Source organism: Dryas octopetala, chromosome 8, assembly GCF_963921425.1.
Source record: "Dryas octopetala chromosome 8, drDryOcto1.1, whole genome shotgun sequence".
NCBI lineage: Eukaryota > Viridiplantae > Streptophyta > Magnoliopsida > Rosales > Rosaceae > Dryas > Dryas octopetala.
In genome coordinates this window covers 13,330,418-13,357,422 of record NC_141373.1, presented here as the reverse complement: position 1 = coordinate 13,357,422, position 27,005 = coordinate 13,330,418, and the positions used below count along the sequence as shown (strand labels likewise).

The 27,005-nt window shown below is 36.7% G+C and overlaps 3 protein-coding genes across 4 annotated transcripts; all 3 read left to right on the top strand.

Moving 5' to 3' along the window:
- Positions 1 to 10,863: 10,863 nt before the first annotated feature.
- Positions 10,864 to 12,339, top strand: LOC147277395 (scarecrow-like protein 23). Its single transcript, XM_086255632.1, has one exon. It carries the CDS (start codon positions 10,879 to 10,881, stop codon positions 12,337 to 12,339), a length of 1,461 nt encoding a protein of 486 aa, XP_086111758.1. The 5' UTR covers positions 10,864 to 10,878.
- Positions 12,340 to 15,533: 3,194 nt separating this feature from the next.
- Positions 15,534 to 19,095, top strand: LOC147277394 (Tmem18). Of its 2 annotated transcripts, XM_086254608.1 has the most exons (5): positions 15,534 to 15,638; positions 15,772 to 15,923; positions 16,027 to 16,132; positions 18,425 to 18,573; positions 18,677 to 19,095. In XM_086254608.1, exons 2-5 carry the CDS (start codon positions 15,783 to 15,785, stop codon positions 18,770 to 18,772), a joined length of 492 nt encoding a protein of 163 aa, XP_086110734.1. In that variant the 5' UTR covers positions 15,534 to 15,638; positions 15,772 to 15,782; the 3' UTR covers positions 18,773 to 19,095. The 2 variants fall into 2 exon arrangements, with proteins under 2 accessions (XP_086110734.1, XP_086110733.1); XM_086254607.1 differs by lacking the exon at positions 15,534 to 15,638 and having other exon boundaries at positions 15,672 to 15,923.
- A 2,206-nt stretch (positions 19,096 to 21,301) lies between these two features.
- Positions 21,302 to 25,388, top strand: LOC147277393 (forkhead-associated (FHA) domain-containing protein). Its single transcript, XM_086255026.1, has 7 exons — positions 21,302 to 21,638; positions 21,749 to 21,954; positions 22,272 to 22,901; positions 23,040 to 24,317; positions 24,422 to 24,560; positions 24,672 to 25,060; positions 25,152 to 25,388. Exons 1-7 carry the CDS (start codon positions 21,326 to 21,328, stop codon positions 25,386 to 25,388), a joined length of 3,192 nt encoding a protein of 1,063 aa, XP_086111152.1. The 5' UTR covers positions 21,302 to 21,325.
- Positions 25,389 to 27,005: the final 1,617 nt, after the last annotated feature.

The following is a 27,005-nucleotide window of genomic DNA, read 5'->3' as shown; positions in this document are numbered from 1 at the left end:
CTGGTGCAATATATGCTTAATTTATCTAGTGATTGTGTTGGTAATTATCAAATACTAAAGTTTGCCTCAACTACAGAATTTGTATGCATCTAGCTGCCTGGTGCGGCCCTTTATTTCTCTAGTGATTGTGTTGGGTAATTGTCAAATACTAAAGTTTGAGTTATTGATGTGAGCAAACACAAGCTCAAATTGTGAGGTAAAATGAATAGTTATAGGAAATGGTCTGAATTTGGTAAGGGGATACTATGGTCTGAAATTGTCTGAATTTATCATCCAAAAATATCAGGCCTTTTTTTTGTTTTTTTGGCTTTTTATCACAAATAGTCCCTCAATTTTCACCAAAACATCAATTTGGTCCCTAAAGTGCATTTTCACTCAATGTCATCCCTCATCTTTGCCACCGAACATCAATTTGGCCCCTAGATACACTTTGAAAATTCTCCAAATATAGCTCAGGATATGAAAGAATTCTTCAAAAATTCCTATGGACTCGTCTTGACTACTACTTTTTTATATAGAGTAAAATTATCAAATTTACGTTTAGTATTTTCCAGAAAATTCAGAGAATTAGTTTGGAAATTCTGAATTTTCTTGAAAATCAATTTGATAATTTGATCCCATATAAAAATAGTTGTAGTCAAGACAAATCTGTACGAATTATTGGGAAATTTTTTCGTTTTCCGAGCTATTTTTGGCGAATTTTCAAAGTGTGTCTAGGGACCAAATTGATGTTCGATGGCAAATATGAGAGATGAAATTGATTGAAAATGCACTTTAGGGTCCAATTTGATGTTTGAGTGAAAGTAGAGGGACTATTGGTGATAAATTTTTTATTTTTTTTTCTACGTTCCTTCACCTATATATTCACTCTTGTTCTTCAATGAACTTCTAGAAATGAATGAACTTTTTTTTTTTCTTGGGTGATGTAAGGTGCTTTATCAATCTTGCAAAAAAAAAGAAATGCTTTATACAAAAATTAGTGGTAATTATATATATTGTAATTTTTGAATAACATCTAATTTTCATTAAACTTGGAATTCGATTATAGTATTTTTGTTAAGTACATTCATAAGTTCATTAATATACCTGCAAATATGTAAATAATTTAACATTAATATTTGCACAACAATTTTCCTCTCACTCCACACCTCTTTCTTTTTTATTTTTCAATTTTCTCAAAACACCCCCCCAAAATATTTAACATACCCTCATATACAAAAAAAAAAAAAAAAAAAAAACCTAAAACCTAGCCAACCCACCCTCGACGCTGACGCCAACTTTGGCCACTTCGCCGACTTCCCTTCATCTCCTTCCCTCTCTCCCTTTCTCTCTCTTTCCCTATCTCTCCTATCTCTCCCCTCTCTCTTTCTCTATCTCTCCTCTCTCCCTTCTCTCTCTCTATCCACCCAACCCAGCACACCAGTCTGATCCCACCTCCGACCTTAACCCCACCGTGCGTTGCCGCTATCGCCGGCAACCTAGCCGGCCTCTAGATCGGCCGTGATCTGCAACAAATCGGAGAGAGGGAGAAAGACAGAGGAGAGAAGAATGAGAAAGGCAGAGAGGAGAGAGAGGGAAAGAGATAGAGGGAATTAGGGAGGGGGAGAGAGAGATAGAGAGAGAGAGAGAGAGAGAGAGATAGAGAGAAGGAGATAGAAGGGGCATGCTCACCGGCCCCTACATCTGATCGAAGAGAGAGTGAGAGAAACCAAAGAGAGAAAGGGAGAGAGGTGAGAGAGAGAGAGAGAGAAAGAGAGAGAGAGAGAGAGAGAGAGAGAGAGAGAGAGAGGGAAGGAGAGAGAATGAGAGGCCGTCAGTTTGAATAGCCAGCGATGGTGGGGTGGGGGTGGGTCTGAACTTGGAGGTAGTGATAGGTGGTTTTGTTATTCTGAGATTTAGTGAGGGTAGTATGGTTATTTGGATTAAGGGTTAGAATTATAATTGAATAAATGAGGGAGATGAGTGTATAGTGAGAGGAAAATATGTGTACAAATAGCAGCACTCTAATATACCTACAATAATGTAACTATTTCTATGTTGGGGGTGGATCTGTGGTACCATATTTTTTACACAAATTTTGATACAAGTTTTTAACGAGGCTCATTCCATATAGGATTTCAACAATCCGAACCGTCTATTTTTTTTTTTGTCTCCATTTAAAGATTATCCTTAAAGAAAATTAGGTGAATCAGAAATCATTTACCTACAAAGATTAAATGGTCAATATTGGTCAACAAAATAAACACTTGAAATATTTACCATTTAATCTTTGTAGGTAAATGATTTCTATTTACCTAATTTTTTGCAAGGATGATCTATAAATTGAGACCTAAAAAACAGACGATTCGGATCATTAAAATCTTATATAGAATGAGCTTCATTGAAAACTTGTGTCAAAAATATAATACCATGAATTTATCTCCTTCTATGTTTATACCTTGATAATGACTTACCCATGAAAATATCTAGTCAAATGACTAAAATCAAAATTCAATCTAACACCCAAGTTTGGTTTAATGAAGTTAGATGAGTATTAATTGTCATTAAATAGCTTCTTTTGAAGGTGCTCTTTCTTTTTTTAACTTTAATTTGGCACCCAAATTCTTTATAAATTTTATTCAAGAATCTTTTTTAATACTCCTTAAACTTTTTTGACCCCCTAGTCCCAAAATTAATAATAATGACCATTTTATACTATTCAGACCAAAATACCCCTTTATGTGAAAATGTCGTCGCAAGTCGATTTGTGTTGACCACAAATTCCACTATGTGTCGGCCACAAATTCAATCATATGCTATTGCACCACTATGTTTCTGGTTCTTCATTTCTTCTCTCTCTCTCTCTCTCCATCAGATCTGAAATTGAAATGTTTTAACAGAGATTTGATTGCAAATCTTTGGTGCAAAAAAGAGAGTAGTCACGAGTGATTTCCTCACAGATGTGTGAAGTGGTGGATCTTCGGATTTGTTGCAAAGCACAAAAAATTATACCACTTTAACCTGTAAAAAATTGGGATTGGCTTTGGCGCTGTTCTTTACTTTGGATTTGCCTTCATATCTCTATATTAATAACTGTAAATATATTGATGTTGGGTTATATTCTAAAATTTCCCTTCAAAAACGTTGATCTTATTCCAAAGATCCACCGCACCCAAAAAGATCACTGAAATAGGCTTTGTTTGTCTCCACCATTGCAATCAGAACGTCTTAGCCTTAGCCTTTTCCTTTCTTCCCTTTATTTCAAAAAATCTGGGCTTCCAGATCATGTGCTTTTGAACATAGTTCTTCAAAAGTATTCATTTTTCTTTTCTGGGCACTTTCCCAGCGGGAAAAGCAATATCTTGTTGGGGGGGGGACCTCCCATGGCCTAAAGCCTTGTTCCGTGCTTCTCGACCACGGCCTCTCTTCTCGATTGAAGCACTGCTATCCGCTGTTCAAACTCAGGAAAGCGCACGCACAAGGTTGTTTGGGTTCGTTGCAGTGCTTCAGATATGGGTTCGTTGCAGTGTTCTGGGTTGATATTTAGAGCTTTGGCATAACAGAGAGAGAGAGAGAGAGAGAGAGAGAGAGAGATCAGATGAGAGAGAGAGGAAAAAAAATTGCTACAGTCACAACAAATTTAGCTTTTATACGAAGGGCGTTATGGACATTTCACATGCAAAATAGTCATAAATGTAAGTTTTGGGTCTATGGGTCAAAATAGTTTAAGAAATATTAAAAAATGTTATTTATTAAAATTACTCTAAATTCTTAGGCCACCTTAAGGTCGCTGACTCCAACTTTAAGTCGAAACAATAACATGAAGAGCCAATCAAGCAATGTCGATACTTTTTAATTATATTCAGTCTTTAGTTTTAGTCAGGCTTTCCCACTTTTTTTTTTTTTTGGCCCTCTAGCTTTCTCACTTTTTAATCTTTATATAAATACTCTTATCAAAGCATTATATCATATGGCTGAATTTATTGACTATTATTCCCCAACATTTAGTAAATAATATACTGAAAAAATTATAGATTTGGTCAACTTATTTTATACCTAGTTTAATTTTGGTTTACGATTTTTTTAAGTTTTGTTTTGATCCACTAATTGTTCTACTTGTTCAATAAAGGTCCAGATTTATTTTCTCAAATATATCATGTCTTTTACCCTATCAAATCTCAGCTAAATTCAGCAAACATATACTTATTTTAAAGCTATGCATCTCCTCTTTACAACCATATAAAGATCATTCAAATCGGAGTTCTAAAACTCAAGATAATTGGCCCCAAAGTATGGTACCCGAAACTACTAATTTTTCCTAGAAAACTTTCAAATTTTTCAAATTTTACCAAATTTCAATTCTCTTTAATTCTAATACTCCAAATTGGTTCCTATGACTAAGAAATGATGAAATATAACTTATACTTCAATTATAATTGAAGAAAATACAACCAAAATGATTTAAAATCATAACTTAAAAAAGATCGTGGACCAAAATTGAACTATGTATAAAATAAGTGGACCAAATTTGTAATTTCCTCATAATATATTCATGAATAAGGACTAGTGTGAGTTGTTTAATAAAAAAATGATTTTAATTCCACTTTATACTTCTTAATGATATATCAACCCACTTAATAATTGCAATGATGAAATGTTTCACCTTTTAGTTAAAAAATGATAAATAAACCCGTGTCATAACTGTGAGGCGTGTTTTTACAGTGCCGACCACTCGACACCCCTTGTTGGGACCACTCCCAAAGAATTGGAGGGCATTAATTGTTTTTTTTTTTTGTTCTTTAGTGCATTTCTATCAATCTAATCTGCACAACATTTGTTTTACATTTAATTTCATTGTTTATATTTGAGTCCCATCCATCTAGATCCAACAGTCCTTATATTTGAATTTCAACACACAATCACAACACATTTAGGTCAATGAAGTCCTAAGATTATTTAGGCAAAAAAACAGAACCCTAATCGAGTTTTGTTTCTACTCGGTTGAACAGACCTACCTGAAAATTTATTCTAGATGCAGGCCCAAGATGGCCCGAGCTAGTGGCACGCCTTTGAATACCTAAGCTCAGAAAAAAAAAAAAAAAAAAAAAAAGGTCCAAATATAGCTTCTGGCTGGCCCACCGTCAACCGAAACATTTTAAGCTATAATGGTGTGTTTGGATGGAGAAACAAAACTTGGAATTTAAACAAAACTCAGTATTTAATAAATTACATGCTCTAATTTCCTTGTTTGGGTCCATAAATATAGAATTTTGTAAATTCTATGTGGAAAAAAACTTGGGATTTGAAGGCTGTAAATTCTAAGTTTAAATTCCACTTAAATTGGTGTCATTTTCAAAATTCCAATTTTTATAAAAAAAAAAAAAAAAAGTCGTGTCCACCCATCACCTTGCCAATTAATTACAATACCACCACCACTGCCACCATGCCGCCGGTACCACCACCACCACTGCCACCGCCACCGCCACCGCCACCGCCGCCACCGCCACCATCACCATCACCACCACAACCACTGACACCACCTCCGCTGCCTCCACCACCGTCGCCACCACCACCTTTGCCACCACTACCACAGCCGCCTCTGCCACTGCCGCCACCGTCACCACCACCACCACCACCGACACCAACACCACCGCCGCCACCACCACCACCGACACCACCTCCGCCGCCGCCACCACCATAGCCGCCACTATTGCCACCACCGTCACCACCGGCCACTGACACCGCCACCACCACCACCACCGACACTAACACCGCCGCCGCCGCCTCCATCACCAGTGCCATCACCACCACCATTGTTGTTGCCGTCGCCACTACCATCACCACCACCGCCAATGTCGCCGTTGCCGCCACCTCCAATACCCCAATTTTTGCCACCACCATTTCTCTCACCGCCCGTGGGCCATCACCCCTACTACCATCGTCAACTCACCACAAGCATCATTTTTATTGTTGCCACAATCACCATCACTCTTTTATAAAACTATTATAAATTTCGTATTTAAATTCTATTATGATTACATTTATCCAAACAAGCGAATTTATAAATTCTAGAATTTTAAATCACGTCATTTTTAATTCTGTCATTTGTGAATTCTTTAATAGTTTCAAACTACTTCATCCAAACGCACCATAACAGTTTTACAGTTTGACATTATGGAATGATAACTTGAGCATTGTATTTGATAGAGCATCAGAGAATTTGCCATATGTCAACCTCATAATCTATGAGACAGAATCTTCTTACTTGTAATAATAATATATTGATGGCATTGTCCTAGCTATAAGCCAAATACATATAGGTTAATTGGAGCCATTTTATTAAGCTACCTTGCATGTCCTCCATAACCAAGACAGCCAAGAGCTTCGATGCCTCCATGTTTAATGTGACTTTTGAGGATTTAAGGCCCCTTTGGACTTATTCAAACGGCTATTTCAAAGAAAAGCTCACCAGCTAGCTAATTCCTTAAATACTTGATCCCCTCTTTTTTAATACAAGCTATTTTCTATCTGCATGTTCTGACAAAAATGGCATTATGATTTCTTAATCACAAATAGTTGGTGGATTTCAATACTGCCAAAAACAAAAAGTCACACCAAAACTTAAAGATATATTTTGCTTAAAAAGAAAGAAGAATTAAACTAACTACATATGGTGTGAAGCAAACAGAAAAACCCTGAAAACCCCTTGAAAAAGACTTTTTTTTTTTTTGCCACTTGAAATAGTCAATTAATTGGCTAGTCAAGAATATACTAATTTAGTGACCTAAATCTTCATTGTTTCAAAATGTGCGTTTGAAGCTCACTGCTCCTCTAAACTTTTTGACGAGCAAGAGGGTCTAAAAAGAGCATAATTAATTCCGACCAAAGTTGATGAAGTTTCTTGTAACTTACGCCAAACTAGATGCCTTGCAAATTTGAAGAATCCGTAATGCGAGAGTAGCTGTCCTTTCAAATAAAAAGCGAATTTGACACTAAGGGATCCAACATGCCCACATTTGTTTATTTAATTACAAGTAGAAGTAGAAGCATAACACAAATGAGATGACAAAAATTAAAGGACAAAACTCGAAATTGGGTATGTAAGATGGTATTGAGTGGTTAGAAAGTAGGATAACTTGTAATTTAAAAGAGGGGATTCCAACTTGGAACATAACTCAACATTGAGGAGAGGAGAGAAATATGAGAAATACTTTAGTGGGGATTTTCCTGCCACGTCACCATGCTTAGTGGTAGGGAAGGCCAATTAAAACATGTCATTTGGCCATATATTTCCTAGGACTGATATTTTTTCCCGACAAATCGTCACCGACCGAAAATAAGTCGTTGGTAACTGAGGTGGCAAAATATCGAACCTATCGGCGTTCTTCTTCTTCTTCACGTTTGCAACGTCCCAGCTGCCAATCTCCACCGTCGAGCACCACCTGCAATCACCCCACCATCGAGACCTCCCCACCACCTGCGATCTCCACCACCACCACCACCACCACCAGTCTCTCTCGCAACCTCTCTGCCTCCCCACCACCGACTCCGACTTCCACCGACTTCTACCGACCGCCTCTAACACAGTGGATAACCGACCACCATCGGATCTGCCTCGGCTGACATTTTGGTATTCCGACCAGCCTCGGTCGGTTAGGGACTGTCGGGTCAGTTATCGATCCGATACCAGCCTATTTTCGTACCCTAGAGCTCATATTGTTGTAGTGCCTCTTGCCTCTCTCTCATATTTCTTCCTGCCTCTTTCATGATCTTATCAGTGTGCCAAAATGCATGTTTTAATTGGCCTTCCTTGCCACTATGCATGGTGACGTGGTAGGGCAATCCCCACTGAAGTTTTTCTCGAGAAATATTACTAGACTAAAAACTAGTTAGTAGGATAACTTGTAATTAATTACCATAATAACTTTAGGAACAATAATCCTAAAAGCACCAACGATCTTAGCCCATTTTTTTTATGGGGGCCATTATTCGGACTCAATTTGTTTATCAGTAGCCTTAACACACTTTTTGCCCAACTAAAAATTAAAAATTATAAAAATTTATTAGTATATATACCCAACATGTTTTCTCAAATTACCCTTATTAAAACTCAACACCACATTCAAGTATTCAACCTATTATACTTTCTATACCCAACATAAACACCCAACTCCATCTCCACCACCACCCATTCACCCAACACCATAACCACCACTACCACAACCTAACATTAAGGTATTTTATTTATATACCTCCTCCTCTTACTCCTCCTTCTTCCTTTTTTTTATTTTTTTATTTTTTTTTTAACTGCAAATGCATATAAAAAAGTTTGAAAAAAATTAAGAAACACAGCCCCTCCTCCGCCATGGCCGCTGCTGCTTCGAGGGACGCCGTATCCCTCTAAAAACATAATAGTTTTTTTTTTTTTTTACATCTAACATCAAAGTTCAAAGTGGGTAACAACAGAATAGTTTGACCCATTTCCAAGAAGCACGCACTTAATAGCTCAACAGGTTATTCTATACTATTATTTATACAACATATATACCTCTAAAAAGTACTTGATTTTAGTGAATTGATCAGCATCAAAAGATTTCTCATGTGTATATACAATCTGCAAGCAGAGAATCAAATGAATAAAATGAAATTATACAATCTGCAAATATGCTCATGGGAGAGAGCTGTGCGCGCCATAGATTACATGATGCTGCTCTAAGCTTCAGATCGAGAGCCCACAAAATAATCCTTGATAGCAGATGTGCTTTGCCTAATTTGCACACTAAAAAAGACAGAGAGAGAGAGAGAGAGAGAGAGAGGGCTGCCGCCTGCCGGCCAGGTGACGGGATGGAGGGGTGGGGGCGGGGAGCTGGGCTGTGGTGCTCGATAGGACGATGGGCTCTTTTTTTTAATTTTTAATTAGAAAAAAATGGTGCTGCATAGTTGGGTATAGAAATGATGTTGGCGGAATATTATTATTATTATTTTTTTGTAATAACTAATATATATGTCTTTGTTGGCCAATTTATATCAGGCTAAAATAAAAAATTGGCATAAATTCAATTTAGACACATAACTATATATGCTATTTCAACGGGGTCCACGAACTTTCAAATATTTCAAATATATACCTGATTTATTATGTAAATTGAAAAATGAAATTCCGTCCATTAATTTATTGAGAGATCAGTTAAATGTCAGCTTGGCTTTTGCTAACAGGGATTAATTGGCGACGTGACACCAACTCAGTATACATTTCCCGCCAAATGAGCAACACATGTCCACTTGACACGGGCCCACACACCCATCACCTCCTTCCCGCTCGTCGAACGCTCTCCTGACCATTTAGTCTCCAAAAAACATTACATTTTTTCCCAAATTCGAATATAAATCTCTCACTTGTGTTCAACGAGCGAGAAAGAGATGATGAGTTTGTGAACCCGTGTCAGGGGTTAGGTGGACCTGTGTCGCTCATTTGGCGGGAAATGAGCGACACGGGTCCACCTAGCCCCTGACACGGGCCCACAAACTCTCACTCTCTCTATTATTATTAAATTGTGGGCCCGTGTCGCTCATTCAGCGGGAAATGTTTGCTGAGATAGCGCCACGTCGTCAAGTAATTCCGGTCAGCAAAAGCCAAGCTATCATTTAACTGATCTCTCAACGAATCAATGGACATAAATTCATTTTTCAATTTAGATAATAGATCGGGTGTATATTTGAAATATTTTAAAGTTCATGGACCCCGTTGAAATAGTTTATATAGTTATGTGTCTAAATTGAATTTATGCCTAAAAAATTATATATTTATTAAATTATTAGGGCTATTAATAAATTAATTGAGGCTAAATAGCGCATAACATCCTTGTTTTATTTACAGTATATAACTAATATTGCAATATCTCATTGGTTTATATTTGATGATTATACATTGAAACTCATTTATTCATAACAACTCAACAAGTAATATTTTTTTTTTTTTTTTGAGCATAACTCAACAAGTAATTGCGAAACTATTATGTTATGTACTACATCAACTGATATCAAAAGTTGGGATAAAATTGATTTCAAAGTTAGTATTCGCTCTTAAATCAAATTGTTAAATATGTAATAGAGACATATATGATTGATACTTTGTCATAAAACCGATTGACAAATATGCTTCTTTTAACAATATTATACATAATAGGAGCATTAATTACCCTTGATGTTTTATGCGAATATTGGAGTCAAATAAGATCAAAATCTACTTGACAAAGTAATGGAATAGCTACCATTTTTCCTTTTTGTATCATCCAAATGGCAATCACTTTCGGGGGAAAAAATAAAGAAAAAGGGAATATTTCAACATGATTGAATACTTAGTGGGGGAAAATCTAGAACTAGAAACTAGTATTTTGTTATAATTAAGGGCATATTATGTATCTAGAAGCAATGAGGGATCTAGCTAGTGACGACAAATTCTTCAAGGACGGTAGGTTTGATACCCAAATTTTCCCCTCTGTTTTTTGTCGAATGCGTACGGCATCTTCTTACCCTTCCGAACTACCAAAAGGATCGATCGGGTTTAGTTAAGGACCAAAAATATCAAACACTTTATCATAAATTCCAAAACAGCCACATATAATATAATACTAAAACAAGAAAAAGAAAGATCAATATGTTTTCTTGACCTAATACACTGATTCTGAAGAATCAAAAGATACCCATCTTGTCTCTCCATCCCATAACTTGAAAAAATAATGAATTAATAAAATAAAAATTTATTCTCCAATATCTCTCTTGTCTTTTGTTCCCATTCCCATGTAATGACAGAAAGGAATTTTCAACATGAGATATTCCATCCCACCTCCTTCCATAAATGTTCATCGATCATCCATCTTTTAATTAGTCTCTCATGCCATGGATGATGAGGAGGAGCTTTTGAATCTTAGCCTTGCCATTGTTGCTGATCATTCAGGTGCTGAAAGAATGATAAAAAAGAAGAGAAGGGTGGATACTAATTTGAGGAGTAGTCCTCCAAATAATTCATTATTATCATATGATCATCAAGGTTGTGATGATGGGATGAAGATATTCAGGCTTCTTCAAATGAGGGAACAAATGCTAAAACCAGACCACAAGAAGAAAGGAGCTGTAATTGGTCAAGATATTCATGGCAATAAAGGCCTCCATTTAATCCACATGTTGCTTATAACAGCCACTGCAGTGAATGAAAGCAATGTGGGATCAGCTTTGGAGAATCTAAGTGAGTTGTACAAAAGTGTGTCCTTGTGTGGAGACTCGGTACAAAGAGTGGTGGCGTATTTCGCAGATGGCTTGGTTGCAAGGCTTCTTACCCGAAAATCGCCCTTTTACGACATGATCATGAAGGATCCAACAAATGAAGAAGAGTTTGTGGCATTCACGGAGCTCTATCGGGTCTCACCGTACTACCAATTTGCTCATTTCACCGCCAACCAAGCAATAATTGAACAATTCGAGAAGGAAGAGGAGAAGAACAATCGCGCCTTGCATGTGATTGATTTTGATGTCTCGTATGGCTTTCAGTGGCCTTCGCTTATCCAATCCCTTTCGGAGAAGGCAACGAGTGGGAACCGGATTTCACTCCGGATAACCGGGTTTGGGACAAGCTTGGACGAGTTACGCGATACGGAGAACAGATTGGTGAGTTTCTCCAAGGGGTTTCGAAATTTAGCTTTTGAGTTCCAGGGGTTGTTGCGAGGCTCCAAGGTCTTCAACTTGAGGAAAAAGAGAAACGAGACGATTGCAGTGAATTTGGTTTTTCATTTGAATAGCTTGAGCAATAATATGAAGATATCTGACTTGTTGAAATCTGTACATTTACTTAACCCTTCCATTGTAGTCTTGGTTGAGCAAGAAGGTAGCAAAAGCCCTAGAAGTTTCTTGTCAAGATTCATGGAGTCTTTGCATTACTTTGCAGCCATGTTTGATTCTTTAGACGACTGTTTGCCACTAGAGAGCGGTGAGAGGTTGAGCATTGAGAAGAACCATCTTGGTAAAGAGATCAAAAGCATGCTCAACTACGACAACGACGAGGACAACCACGACGACCGGGTAAATTGTCCCAAAATAGAAAGAATGACGGACACGTGGAAGGCGAGGATGGAGAGTCATGGGTTTGAAGGGATTAGTCTAAGCTCCAAGTCAAAGATACAAGCAAGACTGCTTTTGAAAATTAGGACCCATTATTGTCCAGTACTGCAGTTTGATGGAGAGAGTGGTACTGCTGCTGCTGGGTTTAAGGTTTTTGAAAGAGATGATGGGAAGACAATATCTTTAGGGTGGCAAGAAAGGTATCTGCTTACAGTTTCTGCATGGCACTGTGTATCACAAAATTAATTAGTATACTCATCTTCTAACACATTTATTCATAATTTTTGTATTATTCTTATTCAGATTAATAATATGTTTGGATTAGCAACTGTACGTTTACTGATCATATAGAGATTAATTTTTTTCCTTTTCTCCAGCTGTTTTTGTATAGAGATTAATTGTTTTTCCTTTTTTCCTTTTCTTCAGTGCAATGCCATGAATTACAGCGGATACAACGTTCTTTCCGCTGTAATTCATGGCATTGCCTTTAATATATCTTCACACCATGGCATTGCCTTTAATCTTCACACCAAATAGCTATTGCAAATAAATAAACCATATATGTAAATATTCGATCATCTAGCTATTGCATGTATATATCATTAGTTTTAATTTGGTTTCAGATATTCGAAGAAAAACAACCTTATTATTAAAATTATATATTCAGATTTGAAACAAATTCAAAGATCGAGGACATGGTGAAGTGGTATGACGTTTGGGGCCTTTGGGCTCTAATACCATGTTATAATTATATTCAGTTGTACATATATGTATATATAATGATCACTGCATATATAGGCCCATTACATATATATAAGAGAAGCGTACAAGATCGAATACAAACTCTATCACAATACATATACAACTTGAAACCTATAACTCTATCAGAATATACAAGCACATGATAAAAATCCTTTATAAGGAAAAGCCTATCTCAAATATCAACACTCATATCAGATTTTGTATATATCCTCTTTATGGCATTAATTATCTTGTTTAACACGAAGAACACTGATTGAGTTCGTTAACGATACTTTGGCGCTGACACTAAGACATCTTCTGGTTGAATTACTATATCTTCACCGCTCAATCAGATGCCCATATTTTCTTGCTTGTACAAGAGCTGGATTCCAAACTCCTTTACCTCACTATAAGAAATGTGATCAAAGCTTACCTTCATTGATGGCATAAAATAGAGTGACAAATTGCCACCAATTTTTGTTAAAATCGAGACATTTTAGTCTCTATTGCTCAATTATCACTTCATTCTATACCACCAATGAGGGGTGTGCTTTGCTCACACTTCTTGTAGTGCCTTCATCTAAGAAAAACTACTTTACCTTAATGAAACAAGTATTTTGTTTCCACCCTCAAATTCATCATCTTCAATCTGCCAATTACTTAGCCATAACATATATATCTTGTTTCTCTTCCAGAAAGCCTATTGTAATTGGGGAATAGGAACACATATATACGACCCTTGGTCTCATTTTTTACTTCAAGAAAATGTTCATATATACATTAAATAACCCCTCCCTGAGGGTCGTGAATATACAACACATGCATTAAAGCCTTGGATCTTGAGATTAGGATGTGAAGGTAAAATAATATACAACACAGAGTTACCCATGCTCCTGTAGGTGTACCAATCTGGGATCTCACTCCCATGAAGGAAAGTGCTAAATATGCCACATTCTGCATACAGTACGTCCATGTTTCATGCAGATCATATATTCAACAATTACAAGTTAATTATTCAGAAATCTAGCCATTAGAAATCATAATGATCAAAACAACTATACATGAGAGGGAGAGAGAGAGAGAGAGAACCTGGAGGCGACCCCTCCTCCATGTTTTTGTCAAGTAGTTGGCCATTACGACCTCAGTGCTTCCAATGGTTTCCAAATTGAACAAACCCTTGAGCATTTCTATGTCATCTATTGCATGTAAACGGTTTTATACTGAACTTGCTTTCAACTTCAAGTAATCTATTGCATTCCCAAAGATAGAAAGCCAATGAGTTTGATAAATTTGCTAGTCTTTCCAATGATGTACAACTTAATGCTTGCAAATCCTCTAAACTTGGAGGCCGGGAGCTCTGGAACTTTTATGAGGTTTGTGCAATATCTAAAAGAAGAGCCTGGATAACCTAGCTGGAAACTCTGGAACTCTTATGAAGGGAGAGTCTTAATCTCGTTCCGACATCTAAGTTGAAGTTTTTTTCCTCTAATTTTCTCTTATATAAATTTTACTCCAAGCTATATATAGGTAAACAAAAATAGTGAAATTGGCATATGAAGTCAATATTAATCAACAATTTAACATAAAATTAACGTATTAAGATTAAACATACACCAAATTAGCAGAAATAATTTACTTTTAAAAATTAAGGTCTCCATATTCGTGTTCGTGTTGAGTTATATTGTCATACATATTAAACTAACTGAGTCAACATGAACATGACACAATTAATTATCATGTCGAATTTGATCTCAATGCACAAGATAATGCGCATAACTCATTTATGAATGAGTTTAAATTGAATATATATTTGGGTTGACATAGTTAGCCCATTTATTAACACGTGTATAACCTAACACGATTGATTTTAAAAAACAAAATTGACACGATTAAAATTCTAAATAATCTTCACTAAAACTAAATTGAGAAGATTACATATAACATTAGAAAAATTAAATTTCTATATAAATTGTAATTATATTAAATAAGTACATAGTAGGTTATAATAGTGTTAACATTACAAGATTATTAAACATGTCTACATGACACAATTTTTAAAGGTTTAATTTTACTTTTGGTCCATGTCGTTGAGTTAGGTTCCGGCCACTTTAGTCCCTATAGTTTCAATTATTATGATTTTAGTACTCTAGTTTACAAATCGTTGCAATTTAAGGACACGTTAACATTTTTGTCAATTAATTCATTAAATAAGTCATTGAAATTGTTTGTAAAGTAAATGACCAAAAACACAACAAATTTGAAGATTTGATAGAAAATGCTAATTAAGATGTTCTTGAATTGCAACAATTTATAAATTATAAAACTAAAATCATAACAATTGAAACTGCATGGACTAAAATGAAACTTAACTTAAACTACATGGACCAAAAGTGAACTTTGGCCATTTTTAAACATCTCATTTTCAGGTTAGGTGGGTTGATCAACACGATTTGGACATAAACACGATTACATGCTAAATGGGTTAACTTGATTTTGACATGGTCACGATTATTATACACAACCTTAACCCCTTTATTGTGTGTTGTTTTCGAATCGTGTTTTATGTGGTGTTTAAATTATAAAAAGAAAGTCCCCGAATTTCAAAAAAAAAAAAAAAAGGTGAAGTACTGAATTGGGATTTTATTTTTTATTTTTTGGTGAGCAAGTGAGAATTTTTCAAAAGAGGGTAAAATTCCCCTAAGAAACAAAGCTAGCCCGGCCCATATCGCATTTCTTTGGGTAAAACTTGAACAGGCGAACCTTATTTCCTCTTCTTTGTTCAACATTGGACTCATACCTCATAAGTAAGCGCAAGTCTTTGCTTTGGATCTGAGACTTACGAGTTAAGAGACAGAGGGATTTAATTTTCTTTATATTGTTTTTAAAGGTCAAAAAAAAAACTGTGAGACTCAAAGAGGACGCTGTTGTGTATTGTAGAGCAACAAACCATGGAGCAGGTTCAATTGGCTATGGAGGAGCACATGAATCAAATGGCAGATCTCGTCCAGAAATTCTCCGCAGACTTCCGCTCTGGTCTTGCACCCGCTTTAGACAATTTCCTCGGTTTTTTCCACGCTATCAACTGGAAGGTACGCCCTCGTACTGTCTCTCTCTCTCTCTCTATTTGTTTTCCGAGAAGCAAACAAAATGGAAAAGAAAATCTGAATTCATTTAATGGGTTATTATTGGCAGGAACCTTGGTTGATGGGTTTAATCGGCATCCATTTATTGTTGCTGATAATAGTCATTACCTCCAGGAAGAATCTTAACTTCCAAATGTGTTTGTTCCTTACGGCATGTAAGTTTGGTTTATTATTGCTTCCATTTCATATGCTTTTTATGTTCCAACTATTTGTGTTTTGGGCAATTCTTTGATTGCATTATGCTCAAGAACTTTTTTCTCTTTGTAGCTTCTGATGTAATAAGATTTTGTTATTACATGTGATGTGTAAATTTTGGTATTACGTATAATGTGTGATTGGTCCATTTACTCATTTAGGAAATGCCTTTAAAGCATCTAAATTCAGTCTTCAAGACTATTACTAAAAGAACAGAATTTTGTTTTCCGTTTTTCTTTTGGGGTTTTGGAACTATTTTTTTCTTTATCGGTGTTTTAGTAACATTAGGTATGGCGAAGATTTAATGCTCCTCTTACCTTTTGTAGAAGCTGTTTATGGAAGTATAGTAATTTCAAGATTATTTAAAAACTTATCTCAATACTAATATAGGCCAAATAAATATCTGCATCCAACGGAATAGATAAAGTCAGTTGGTGAAGGTTATTTTTCCCTTACGACAATATTTGGCTTTAATAGTTTTTGGTGATAAGCAGCAATAGAAATGTTGCTAATGGATGTGTATGGAACAAAGATGAAGCACATATTACTATTAATGTAGGCCAAATGTTGCTAATGGATGTGTAGGCCTGTGCAAGACCTTTGATGAAGCACATATTACTATTAGGTAGGATTGTGGCTAGATCGTTGATGAAGTACATTATAGGTGATGACAAAGATGCTTTCATCTGGTTAGATTCACGGAATCCCTCTGGTCCTCCTTTGCCGACGTTTAGGAATAGAATAGTGTATGATGCCAGAAACAAGTTGAAGGCTAAAGTTAGAAGCATGATTGAGAATCTTAATTGGAAATTCCTGCAAGATCTGAGCAGGTTGTCTTAAATCTGACTTGTTTTATGGAAATAACTACTGATTCTGGCAGAAATGATCAGGTTTCTTGGCTTGCTTCAAAAGGTGGAAAATATGCTTGTAAATAAACATGGGATTCTACTAAACCTACTTAACAGCAAGTGAATTGGTGGATAATTATATGGTTCCACTAGGTCATTCCTAAGCATCAATTCATTGCTTGGATGGCCACCAGAAACACGTTGTCCACCAAGGATGGCGACTGCTTCAATGGGGATACAAAGGATATATTTTTTCTTTCATGAGGATATGGTAAAAGAAATCCTCTTTTCTTTGCTTGCTTTTTCAGCAAAGAATCTGGAGTTATGCCCTGTCTAAATGTAGCGTACCTCATTCTCCTGGAAGTTGGGTTGTTAAAGTCAAATGTTTGATTTACTCCAATGATAAAAGTTTCCACCTCCTGTTAGTGAAATGGAGCTGTGATAGATGGGTTTTATATACCATCTCTGGATTGAGGGAAACATTCAAGTTTTGGAAGGAAATCATAAAACTGAGGAACAAATGCAGTCAAGCTTTAACTCTTTCTAGTTGTTAGGCAAGATGCCGTAGGAAATTTAACTAAGTTTCGTACCAAACTGGGGTTGGGGCACCAAAGGATTGTTCACTAATCCCTGACCTCTACCATGCACCTCTTTTTTTCAGAAATGTGGGTACAACACCTAGTATTTTTGTCAACTTTTTTATCACCCATGCTTCTCTTTGAACCTCTGATATAATAAATTTTGGATTGCATGTAATGTGTGATTGCTCCAGATTGTCGAGGAATCTCTTCCTTTTATGATTTCTGGTTATTTAGGAAATGCCATTAAAACATCTAATTTTAGTCTTCAAGACTAGTACTGCAAAGAATAGTATTTGAATCTCTCTGTTTCTCTTGACTTTGGAACAATTTTTTTATTCTTTATCAGTGGATTATTGTCTTTGTAAAACTGAGTATGAATCTTATGACTAAGATTTCATGTTCCTCATACCCTTTGTAGAAGTTTTTTAATGTTGAATTGTAGTAATTTCCAGATTAGTTGGTAATTTTGCCAACTCATTAACCTACTGGTACTTCCCACAAGGGCTTATAGAGTTTTTTCCTTTTTTTTTTTTTTTTTCTTTGGCCAGTAGAAATTCATTGGGTTATAGAATTATGGCATCACTGTTGTTGATGATCTTCTGTGCTTCTAGTGAGTATGAAGGGATGAGGAAGTCTTTCCATGTCTTTCGGGGTTCTTCGCAAAACAAGGGTGGAACTGAGCATGTGATTTACATATTTAAACTCTTGTTGGTTTTAGGAGTACTTATATCTATTTCTCGGGAAAAAAAAAAAAAACGGAAAAGAAACTTTGTGGATGTTTGCTGCTTATATAGATACTTATATAGGCAGTGATGTTATGCAGTGGCCGGAGTGTATCTTGCTGAGAGACTCAATAGTTTCCTGGGTCAGAACTGGAAGAGCTTTGCCACCCAGAATTATTTTGATTCAAATGGAGTTTTTCTCTCAGTACTCTGGTGTGGGCCTCTTCTCATCATTGCAATCATAATTTTGGTTAGTATATGCAATTGCTTATTTATCTATTTTTCTTTTCTTTTTTTCTTATCAGTCTTCACAAATGTTTTATTCTTAACTTGAACTCTAATTTCTTTCTCAGATAAACACACTCTTTTCCTTATGTCACCTGATTGTTAAGTGGAAAAGAGCTGAGCTAAGACATCGTGCAAGGCTTTCTCAAAATAAGCAGGATTGAGCTCCTCCCATGCTGGATTGCCGACCAATTAAATCTGGGGTTTTGCCCTTTTTGGCTTTCTACTTCAGAGCTTCTTATGTCTAGGTGGTGCTGGGGTTGCAAGTTAGATGCGTGTTGGGGTAATTTTTCCCCTTTCAAGTCATGAATGGTGTAAAACCAAGCAAAATGTGCTCAAGTTTCTTATACCATAATTTTTTTTTTGTAACATTATTCGTTGATCTTGCATTTTGTTCTAGAATTGACCTCCTTTATCCATGTATGATCTCTATAGTTTTGGCTCTTAATTTTTCTAGTAATACTATTTTGACCACTTTTACTGACTACTTGTTGACCACCTCGCTAATAGAGGCAATTATCTCCTATAATCTTATTGTTCATAAGGCCTTTTGTAATTTTGTTGTCTTTGACAGATAACAGATCCTCAACATGATAGTGCTAAAATGTTTAGCCTTCTATTTAGGCCTCCTAACAATGATAAGCATCAGTTAAAAGCCTCATTGTGAACAGCTGAATAGAGAAAATGGGACATCTTTCTGTTGAGTCAAAACAAAGTTGCAGGCTGAGTTATGTGTGAGTTTTTGTGGTACTATCAAGTATCATCACCCATCAAAATATTCAAACAGATAAATACTCGCTCCACCTTTTTTAGAGGGATGCAATATGCACATCCTTCTTTCTCTCACTGCACACACCCTTTAACCATTTTGTGAAATGACTATAAACACCAAAACAAAATTACCATAAAGGACATAAAATAAAATAAAAACTGAAAAAACAAACCCAACACACCTTGCCTACCTCCTTCCATCGCCATTGTCCTTGTTGTTGACGGTCAGATTCCTTGGCGGCAGATCTGCTCTCTCTCTCTCTCTCTCTCTCTCTCTCTCTCTCTCTCTCTCTCTCTCTCTCTCTCTCTCTCTCTCTCTCTCTCTCTCTCTCTCTTTGCAGGACCCTTATCAGACATAAAGGGAGGCCGGTGAGCTTGCATGCCTCTAGATCGGAAGTTTTTGACCTCTAATTTGGAGGCCGGCAAGCTAATCGGCCTCCCTTTTTCGTCCTACAAGGATCCTGCAAAAGAGAGAGAGAGAGAGAGAGAGAGAGAGAGAGAGGGTGATGAAGCTGGCAGGAGAGGGTGCTGGGAGGGGGGGTCGGGTGGAGAAGGAGATGAAAGGGTTTAATTGGAAAGTGGGGGCCCGCTTTAAGATGACATGGAGTCAATTTCAACTCCAACGACTAGTAAATTACCAAAATACCTATCCACGTAAGTGGTACGTCGGATTTTTTAACGAAGCTATTGACGGACTTGATGAAACTTGTCTAATAGGAGTAATTTGTAAAGATCAGGGTGAGATGGGCAAAGTGTGAAGATTTAACTTTAAGGGGACATTAAGGGGACAAAATGAGAATGAAAGTTAGTTTCAAGGGGTATTTGCACGAATAAACCTAATTCTAATTAAAGAACTTATTTATGGGTAATATGTCTGTTGATAACATTCTAATTAAACATAATTAAATAAAATAGAATGTGAATTAAAATTCTCTGTTAAAAATTAGGCCAAAGTTCACTTTTGGTCCTTGTAGTTTGAGCTAAGTTCTAAATTGGTCCCTGTAGTTTCAATTGTTATGATTTAGGTCATGTAGTTTACAAATCGTTGCAATTCAATGACATGTTAGCATTTTCTTTCATCAAATTGTCAAATTTGTTTTGCTTTTGGTTATTTATTTTACAAACCATTTCAATTTTGATCATGTACTTTACATACCGTTAGCGATTCAATAACTAATTTAATGAATTAATGAACAAAAATCCTAATGTATCCTTGAATTGCAATAATTTGTAAACTATAGGACCAAAATTTAAACAATTGAAACTACATATACGAAAGTGTAACCTAACTCAAACTACAGAAACTAAAAGTGAACTTTGGCTTAAAAATTATAGGTAAACTAAGTAAACGGGTTAACCAAGTAATATTTTTTCTTAAAGTTTTGGTTTAGTGAAGAATTTTTATATTATTTTAAATGTACATATAATGATATCTATCATTTTTTTTTTAATTATACAGAATGTTTTATCGTTAATTGCATTAATTTCACCATGAGATATTATAGTTGAAAATTAACATTATATTACTAATAATCTACCCTCAAGATGATGTCTAAATAAAACAAGCTCTTTGAGCATTCAAATGACATGTATTGGGTAAACCCACACAATTTTGTGCCCCTAAACATTCGAAATTTCGAATGATGCAATATAATTTTTACTGGAAAAAAAAAAAGTCCACAAAATATTCATAACGCCCAACTTGAGCGCAAATAAAAAGAGTAGCCGTTATATAATTGAAAAAATCCCAACGGTCGCCTTTTCAAAATAAAATCCCACTCTCCTAGTATTTTCTCCAGCAATTACAACAATTTCTCAAATCTCTCTCTCTCTCTCTCTCTCTCTCTCATATAAATCACATCAGAATTATTGAACAAACCCTAATCTCCATTTCCATTTCTCTGTGAAATCCTAAGGGGAAAGCTAGCTTAACCTAGTCCACCGCCATGGCCAACGAGAAAGAGAAGCAACCCAACGAAGACGAGCCCAAAATCCCAGTCTTCACAGTCCTCAAAAACGGAGCGATTCTCAAGAACATCTTCATCGTCAACAAACCCCCACCGCCTCCACATTCCATTCCCAATCCCAGACCCAAACCCATCTCCGCCGTCCATCAAGAATCACAAGAAGAAATCCTGATCGTCGGACGCCACCCCGACTGCAACATCGTGCTGACTCACCCCAGCATCAGCCGATTCCACCTCCAACTCCTCTCCAACCCATCTTCCCAGAAGCTCTCTCTCACCGACCTGTCATCAGGTATTCGATGTTTCTTTCAATTTTCTTCAATTCACGTGCTTCTTGGTCTTCTTGAACTTGGGAGTTGGTTATCTTTTTGTGGGTTTGAACTTTGAATTGGGTTCTTGCAGTACATGGGACTTGGGTCTCGGAGAAGAAGATCGAACCGGGGGTTCGGGTAGAGCTCAGCGATGGGGACACACTGAGGGTTGGTAGTTCCAGCAGGGTCTATAGGCTGCACTGGATTCCTCTGAGCCGAGCTTACGATTTTGAAACCCCTTTTGTGCCACCAATGACGAAACACAGTGAAGAGGAAAATGTAGAGGAACTAGACCAGGTAACCAATTATGCATTTTCTTTTATTAGACATGAATTCCCAGAAGATTGGTTCTTTTTTTGCTCTGTTTTGTATTTCTTTATGCGGATTGAATAGGCTCAGAAATCTTTGCCAGTTGAAAATGAACATAGTTGTTTGGTTTAGACATGAATGTGTGGAATGCCCACTAGATTGTTTCTTGAATTGTTCTTTGTTTTCTCTGTTTTGTACTTCTTTATGCGGATTGAATGGGTTGAGAAAAACTTTACCAGTTGAAAATGGACATAGATGTTGTTTATAAGATTTTTTCTTTTGCATTTCTATTTGGGTTTATACAGGGTGGGGATTCTTTGCCAGTTGAAAACAAAGAGATTGAATCTGCGGATTTGAATTCTGAGGGTGTAGAATCTTTATTATCTGATGAAATTTCGGGATTAATTGGGAAGAAGGAGATCCCATCAGCACCTCCAATGCCTGATGAAGAGATTTCTTCCTTTTGTGATCAAAGTGAAGAAGGTGGTGAGAGCTCATCAAAAGAGATTGGTGAAGAGAAGGAAATCTCAAGCTTCTGGGCCTTTGGAACGGAATCGGTGAACCTGTTTTTCCCTGTTGAGGGATCTAATTGTGATTCAGAGGAAAATCAGTGCCTACGACCTTATTCTGTCTCAGAAGAGGTTTCTAAAATAGATAACCCAGAGAGTTCCTTTTTAATTGAAAAGGAAACGGAAGCTTATCCTACTGTTCAAGTACCTGAGGTAACTGAGAACCAATGCCCACTGAGAGAAAACCATGTACAGACTGATACTTCTCTTTTGACTGAACCTCCCGTGAATGAGGATGAGAACTTAGCCTTGCTGATTGGGGAGACTGAGAATCAACTAGTTAAAGAAGGAAACCTGACCCCAGAACCAAAATCAAACTTGCCAGAGAACCTGAATTTTCAACATTCTGATCAGAAGGAAAGGGAAGCCTATCCTGCTGCTCAAGTCCTTGGGGAGACCAAAAATCAACTAGTTGAAGAAGAAAAACTGACCCCAGAAGGGCCAGAACCAAAATCAAACTTGCTGGTGAGCCTGAATTTTCAACATTATGATCAAAAGGAAGAGGAAGCTCATCCTGCTGCTCATGTACCTGAGAGAAATGAGAACCAAAGCCCATTTAGAAAAGACCATGCACAGACTGATATGTCATGTCTTTCGTCTGGACCTCTTGTGATGGAGAACTTATCCCTGCTGATTGGGGAAGTCCTTGAGGAGTCCAAAAATCAACAAGTTGAAGAAAGCCCGACCCTCGAACCAAAATCAAACTTGCTGGTTATCCAGGATTTCGAACATTCTGAAGAACTGGAAGAGGAAGATTATCCAGCTGCTCAAGTACCTGAGAAAACTGGGAACCAAAGCCCATTGAGAAAGGACCATAGCCAGACTGATATTTTGTGTCTTTCGTCTGGGCCTCTCGTGATGGAGAACTTATCCTTGCTGATTGGGGAAGTTGTTAGGGAGACCAAAAATCAACAAGTTGAAGAAGAAAGCATGACTCCAGAGCCAAAGTCAAACTCGATGGTTAACCTGAATTTTGAACATTCTGATGAAATAGCATGTCTAGTAGATGAAACACTTGGAGAAACTGAAAACAAAAGCTTGTCACCAAAAGGCCATGAAACGAGGGATGCCATAATCTGTTCTGAACATCTTATGACAGAATCTATAAATTCATCTCCACCAGATGGGATTCTCTCAGAGTTAATAGATGACAGAGAGAGCCATACCCCACAATCTATCTTTACTGCAGCTGGACAATCTGAATCAGAATTCTGTGAAAGCCCTCCACTGAGATCAGAGAATAAATCAAGCTTGGCGGGAAGCATTTGGGCAAGAAGAGGTAAACCTGCTAGTGCTGTTCAGATTCAAACAGATAGGAGCAGAGGAAAAACCATAGAGGCAGGAATTGATGATGATGCTGAACAGGAGGAATTTACTCCAGACAAAGAAAATTTCACCCCAAATACTCTTCGATTGAGGTCCTTGAAAAAGAAGGGTAAGGTAGAAGTTAAGCATTCCAAATCATGCAGATCATCCTCATCGAAGCGAACCATAACCAATATCCAGACAGAAGATCTAATTGTACCCCAAGAAAAAGAGAACCAGAAATTGAAGGATCTCCAAGAAAGAAAATCAGTGGAAACTAATTCTGGAAATCAAGCAAGGCTGGAAAGAAAGCTGATGGTGACAAAAATAAGAGAAGAAAGGACGCCATTTCAATCGCTAATTGAAAAATCTGCAGGCAAGAACAGATCAGAAGCTTCGGTCCCTAAGGTATCCACAAGATGCAGCTCATCTTTCAATAGTTCTCTAACTATGGAGAAGGTCACCAATCCACTCCCTGTAAGTTGCCCAATACTCAATGTCAAATTTGTTTCAAGAGTTCATTTATGTGGCTCTAACTAGCTTTATCAAGTATAAACATGTAACTCAAAGCTTGTTTTCAGAATAAATATGTTGGAGAGGGAAAGAAGAGGGGATGGGCTGTGGTTGCAGACACTACTACTCTTCTTGACAAGGAATCAAGGAAGTCATTGCAGCTTCTACAAGGCCTTAAGGGGACTCGGTTAATAATTCCAAGAATGGGTAATAAAATTTGGAATGGATTATATATCCTTTCCCTTGCCTCTGCATATTATTCATTAAGTACAGTTGGTCCTAATGATTGTGAATGTTCTGTCACTCTATCTTAATCAGTCATACAGGAACTGGATTGCTTGAAGCAACGTGGCAGCCTGTTCAGAAAGAAAACAGAAGCTTGTTTGGTGCTGGAATGGATTGAAGAGTGTATGGTAAAAACAAGTTGGTGGATACATGTCCAGAGCTCAGCAGAAGATGGAAGACTGATTGCTCCAACCCCTCCTGTTTCTCCGCAGTCTCTTTTTAGTGAGAAGAGTTGGGGCTTTCCTTCTGCGACAACAAGCTCATTGCCTTTTTCAAGATGTAGGAGTTGGATGGACCTTGTATCACCAGCAGCAGAAGACCATATCCTTGATTGTGCTCTATTACATAGGAAGATGAAAAATGATGGACAACTTGCCCTTCTAAGTAATGATGTCACCCTGAAGATCAAAGCCATGGCAGAGGTAATACTACAGCAACTATACTATGACTGTTGTCTCCTCCCAACCCTGTCACATAATACAGGATTTAAACAGGATTTTGGTTTTGTTTCAGGGTTTGATTTGTGAGACAGCTCAACAATTCCGTGAAAGTCTGGTGAACCCATTTTCTGAGAGGTTCATGTGGGCTGATAGCTCTCCTCGTGGACGTACTTGGTCCTACTTAGCTGATGTAGTTTTGAGGGAAAAGTATAATAGCTACCCTCTGAAGAAGTCATCAAAGGGAGGAGAAGGTGCAAAGGGGTTGAAGCTCATTTTGCACCACAATTCTCATTATGGGCAGATCCGTTAGATGAGCTAAAACAATTTAGCCTATTGCAGTCGGGGGTCCAGTTGTAACAGTGTTCTATTGAGCAATGATGAATATTGAGTTGAGTTCTTGTGATTTGGCTATCAATCACTTCAAAATTCTTCATTTTGGGCTGGTGATTGTAAAGAATTTCTGGAATGCAAATTATTTCTGTTAATGGATAAACTTTTGCATACAATACAATCTATGTTTGAAGCTTTGTCATGTCTGTTATGCATATTAAGATCAGAATTCTTCAAGGTAATATTCTCTTATTACAGATTCAAATGAGTAATGAAAACAAGGACGCCAAAAATGATACTTTATTAAAGGAAGGGAGACTTAGAGTGCAGTCCATTTTATGAGTCTTTCTTTGACTAAGACCGATAGTGATTTAAGGTTTTTAATCAAATTCTTTTCTTTTTCTTCTTTAACGGCTTTCTGTTAGGTTTTAACTCCAGAATTTTGGGCTCCGCCTAAAATTCCGGAGTTAAAACCTAACATGCGGCCTCTACAAAGCCCACTCTACACCATAAGTGGGGAAATATCATTTAAATCGGGAAAAAACTTTATTATAAATTAAAATGATTTTTTTATAAATGAAAATGCCTTTATTATAAATTAAAAAAAAAAATTTCATATAAAATTAAAGGACTTTATTATGAATTAAAAAAAAATTTTATAAATTTTAAAACATCCCTGATCTCTATCTAAAAATTATTTTTCTAAAAAACCTGAGCCTAATTACCTCTTAAAAGATGTAGTCTGTGAGTAGGAGTTGTATGCATTGCATATTTGAAGAGTCTTGTCTGTCTCCTCTATTACAGTTTTAGAAATGTCATGAGCAAGAGACTTGGACAAATTCCAAATTAGTAGGAAATTGGAGTTCTACTGGGCAAATTTAATAACAAGCCTCAAGCCTGGTATCAAATTATTCATTGACTCACTCATGCCTACTATCATGCAGCAGATATTTGCTGGGAAGATTTCATCCAATCAATATCCCATGCAGATTTTATTTTTATGTAATGCTCTATCAGATCAGTGACTTAAACTAATCGCTATATTTGAGAAACAGTGGGCCTTTGTTGTGAGGAAACTCGTCTTCCTTGGATTTGAATAAATCAGATTAATATTTACATTAACAGCCCTAAAGAACATGTAATTTATTGTAAAAGGACCAGGTAGAAGCCCCATAAACATTTGTGCCAATCCAATAATGTGAATTTTCATTTATATTGTATTATAGGCATGTATAATATGTTTGTCTTTAAAAACACGTGTATTCTGTTTATATAATTGAAAAGTATACCAGGAGAGACCAGTGAATTCAACAGGACATTTTGGCAAGGCTCTGACCCACCACTCTACTTTTATAATCTAATAGTATGTTAGTCAAATTACGTGACTGTATCAAACTAAATAAGAAATTAGAAATAGGGGTAGGGCAGAGATTTAGCAGAACTTGATTAAGTACTTTCATTCCTTTCTATGATAAATCTCCCCTACGTTACAAACAAGGAAAACTTTCATGTAACAAGTATACTCTTACATTTATTGTCTTCATTTCTCTCATCAAATAACTTAACACGTGATGAGAGAAATAGACACATAAAATAT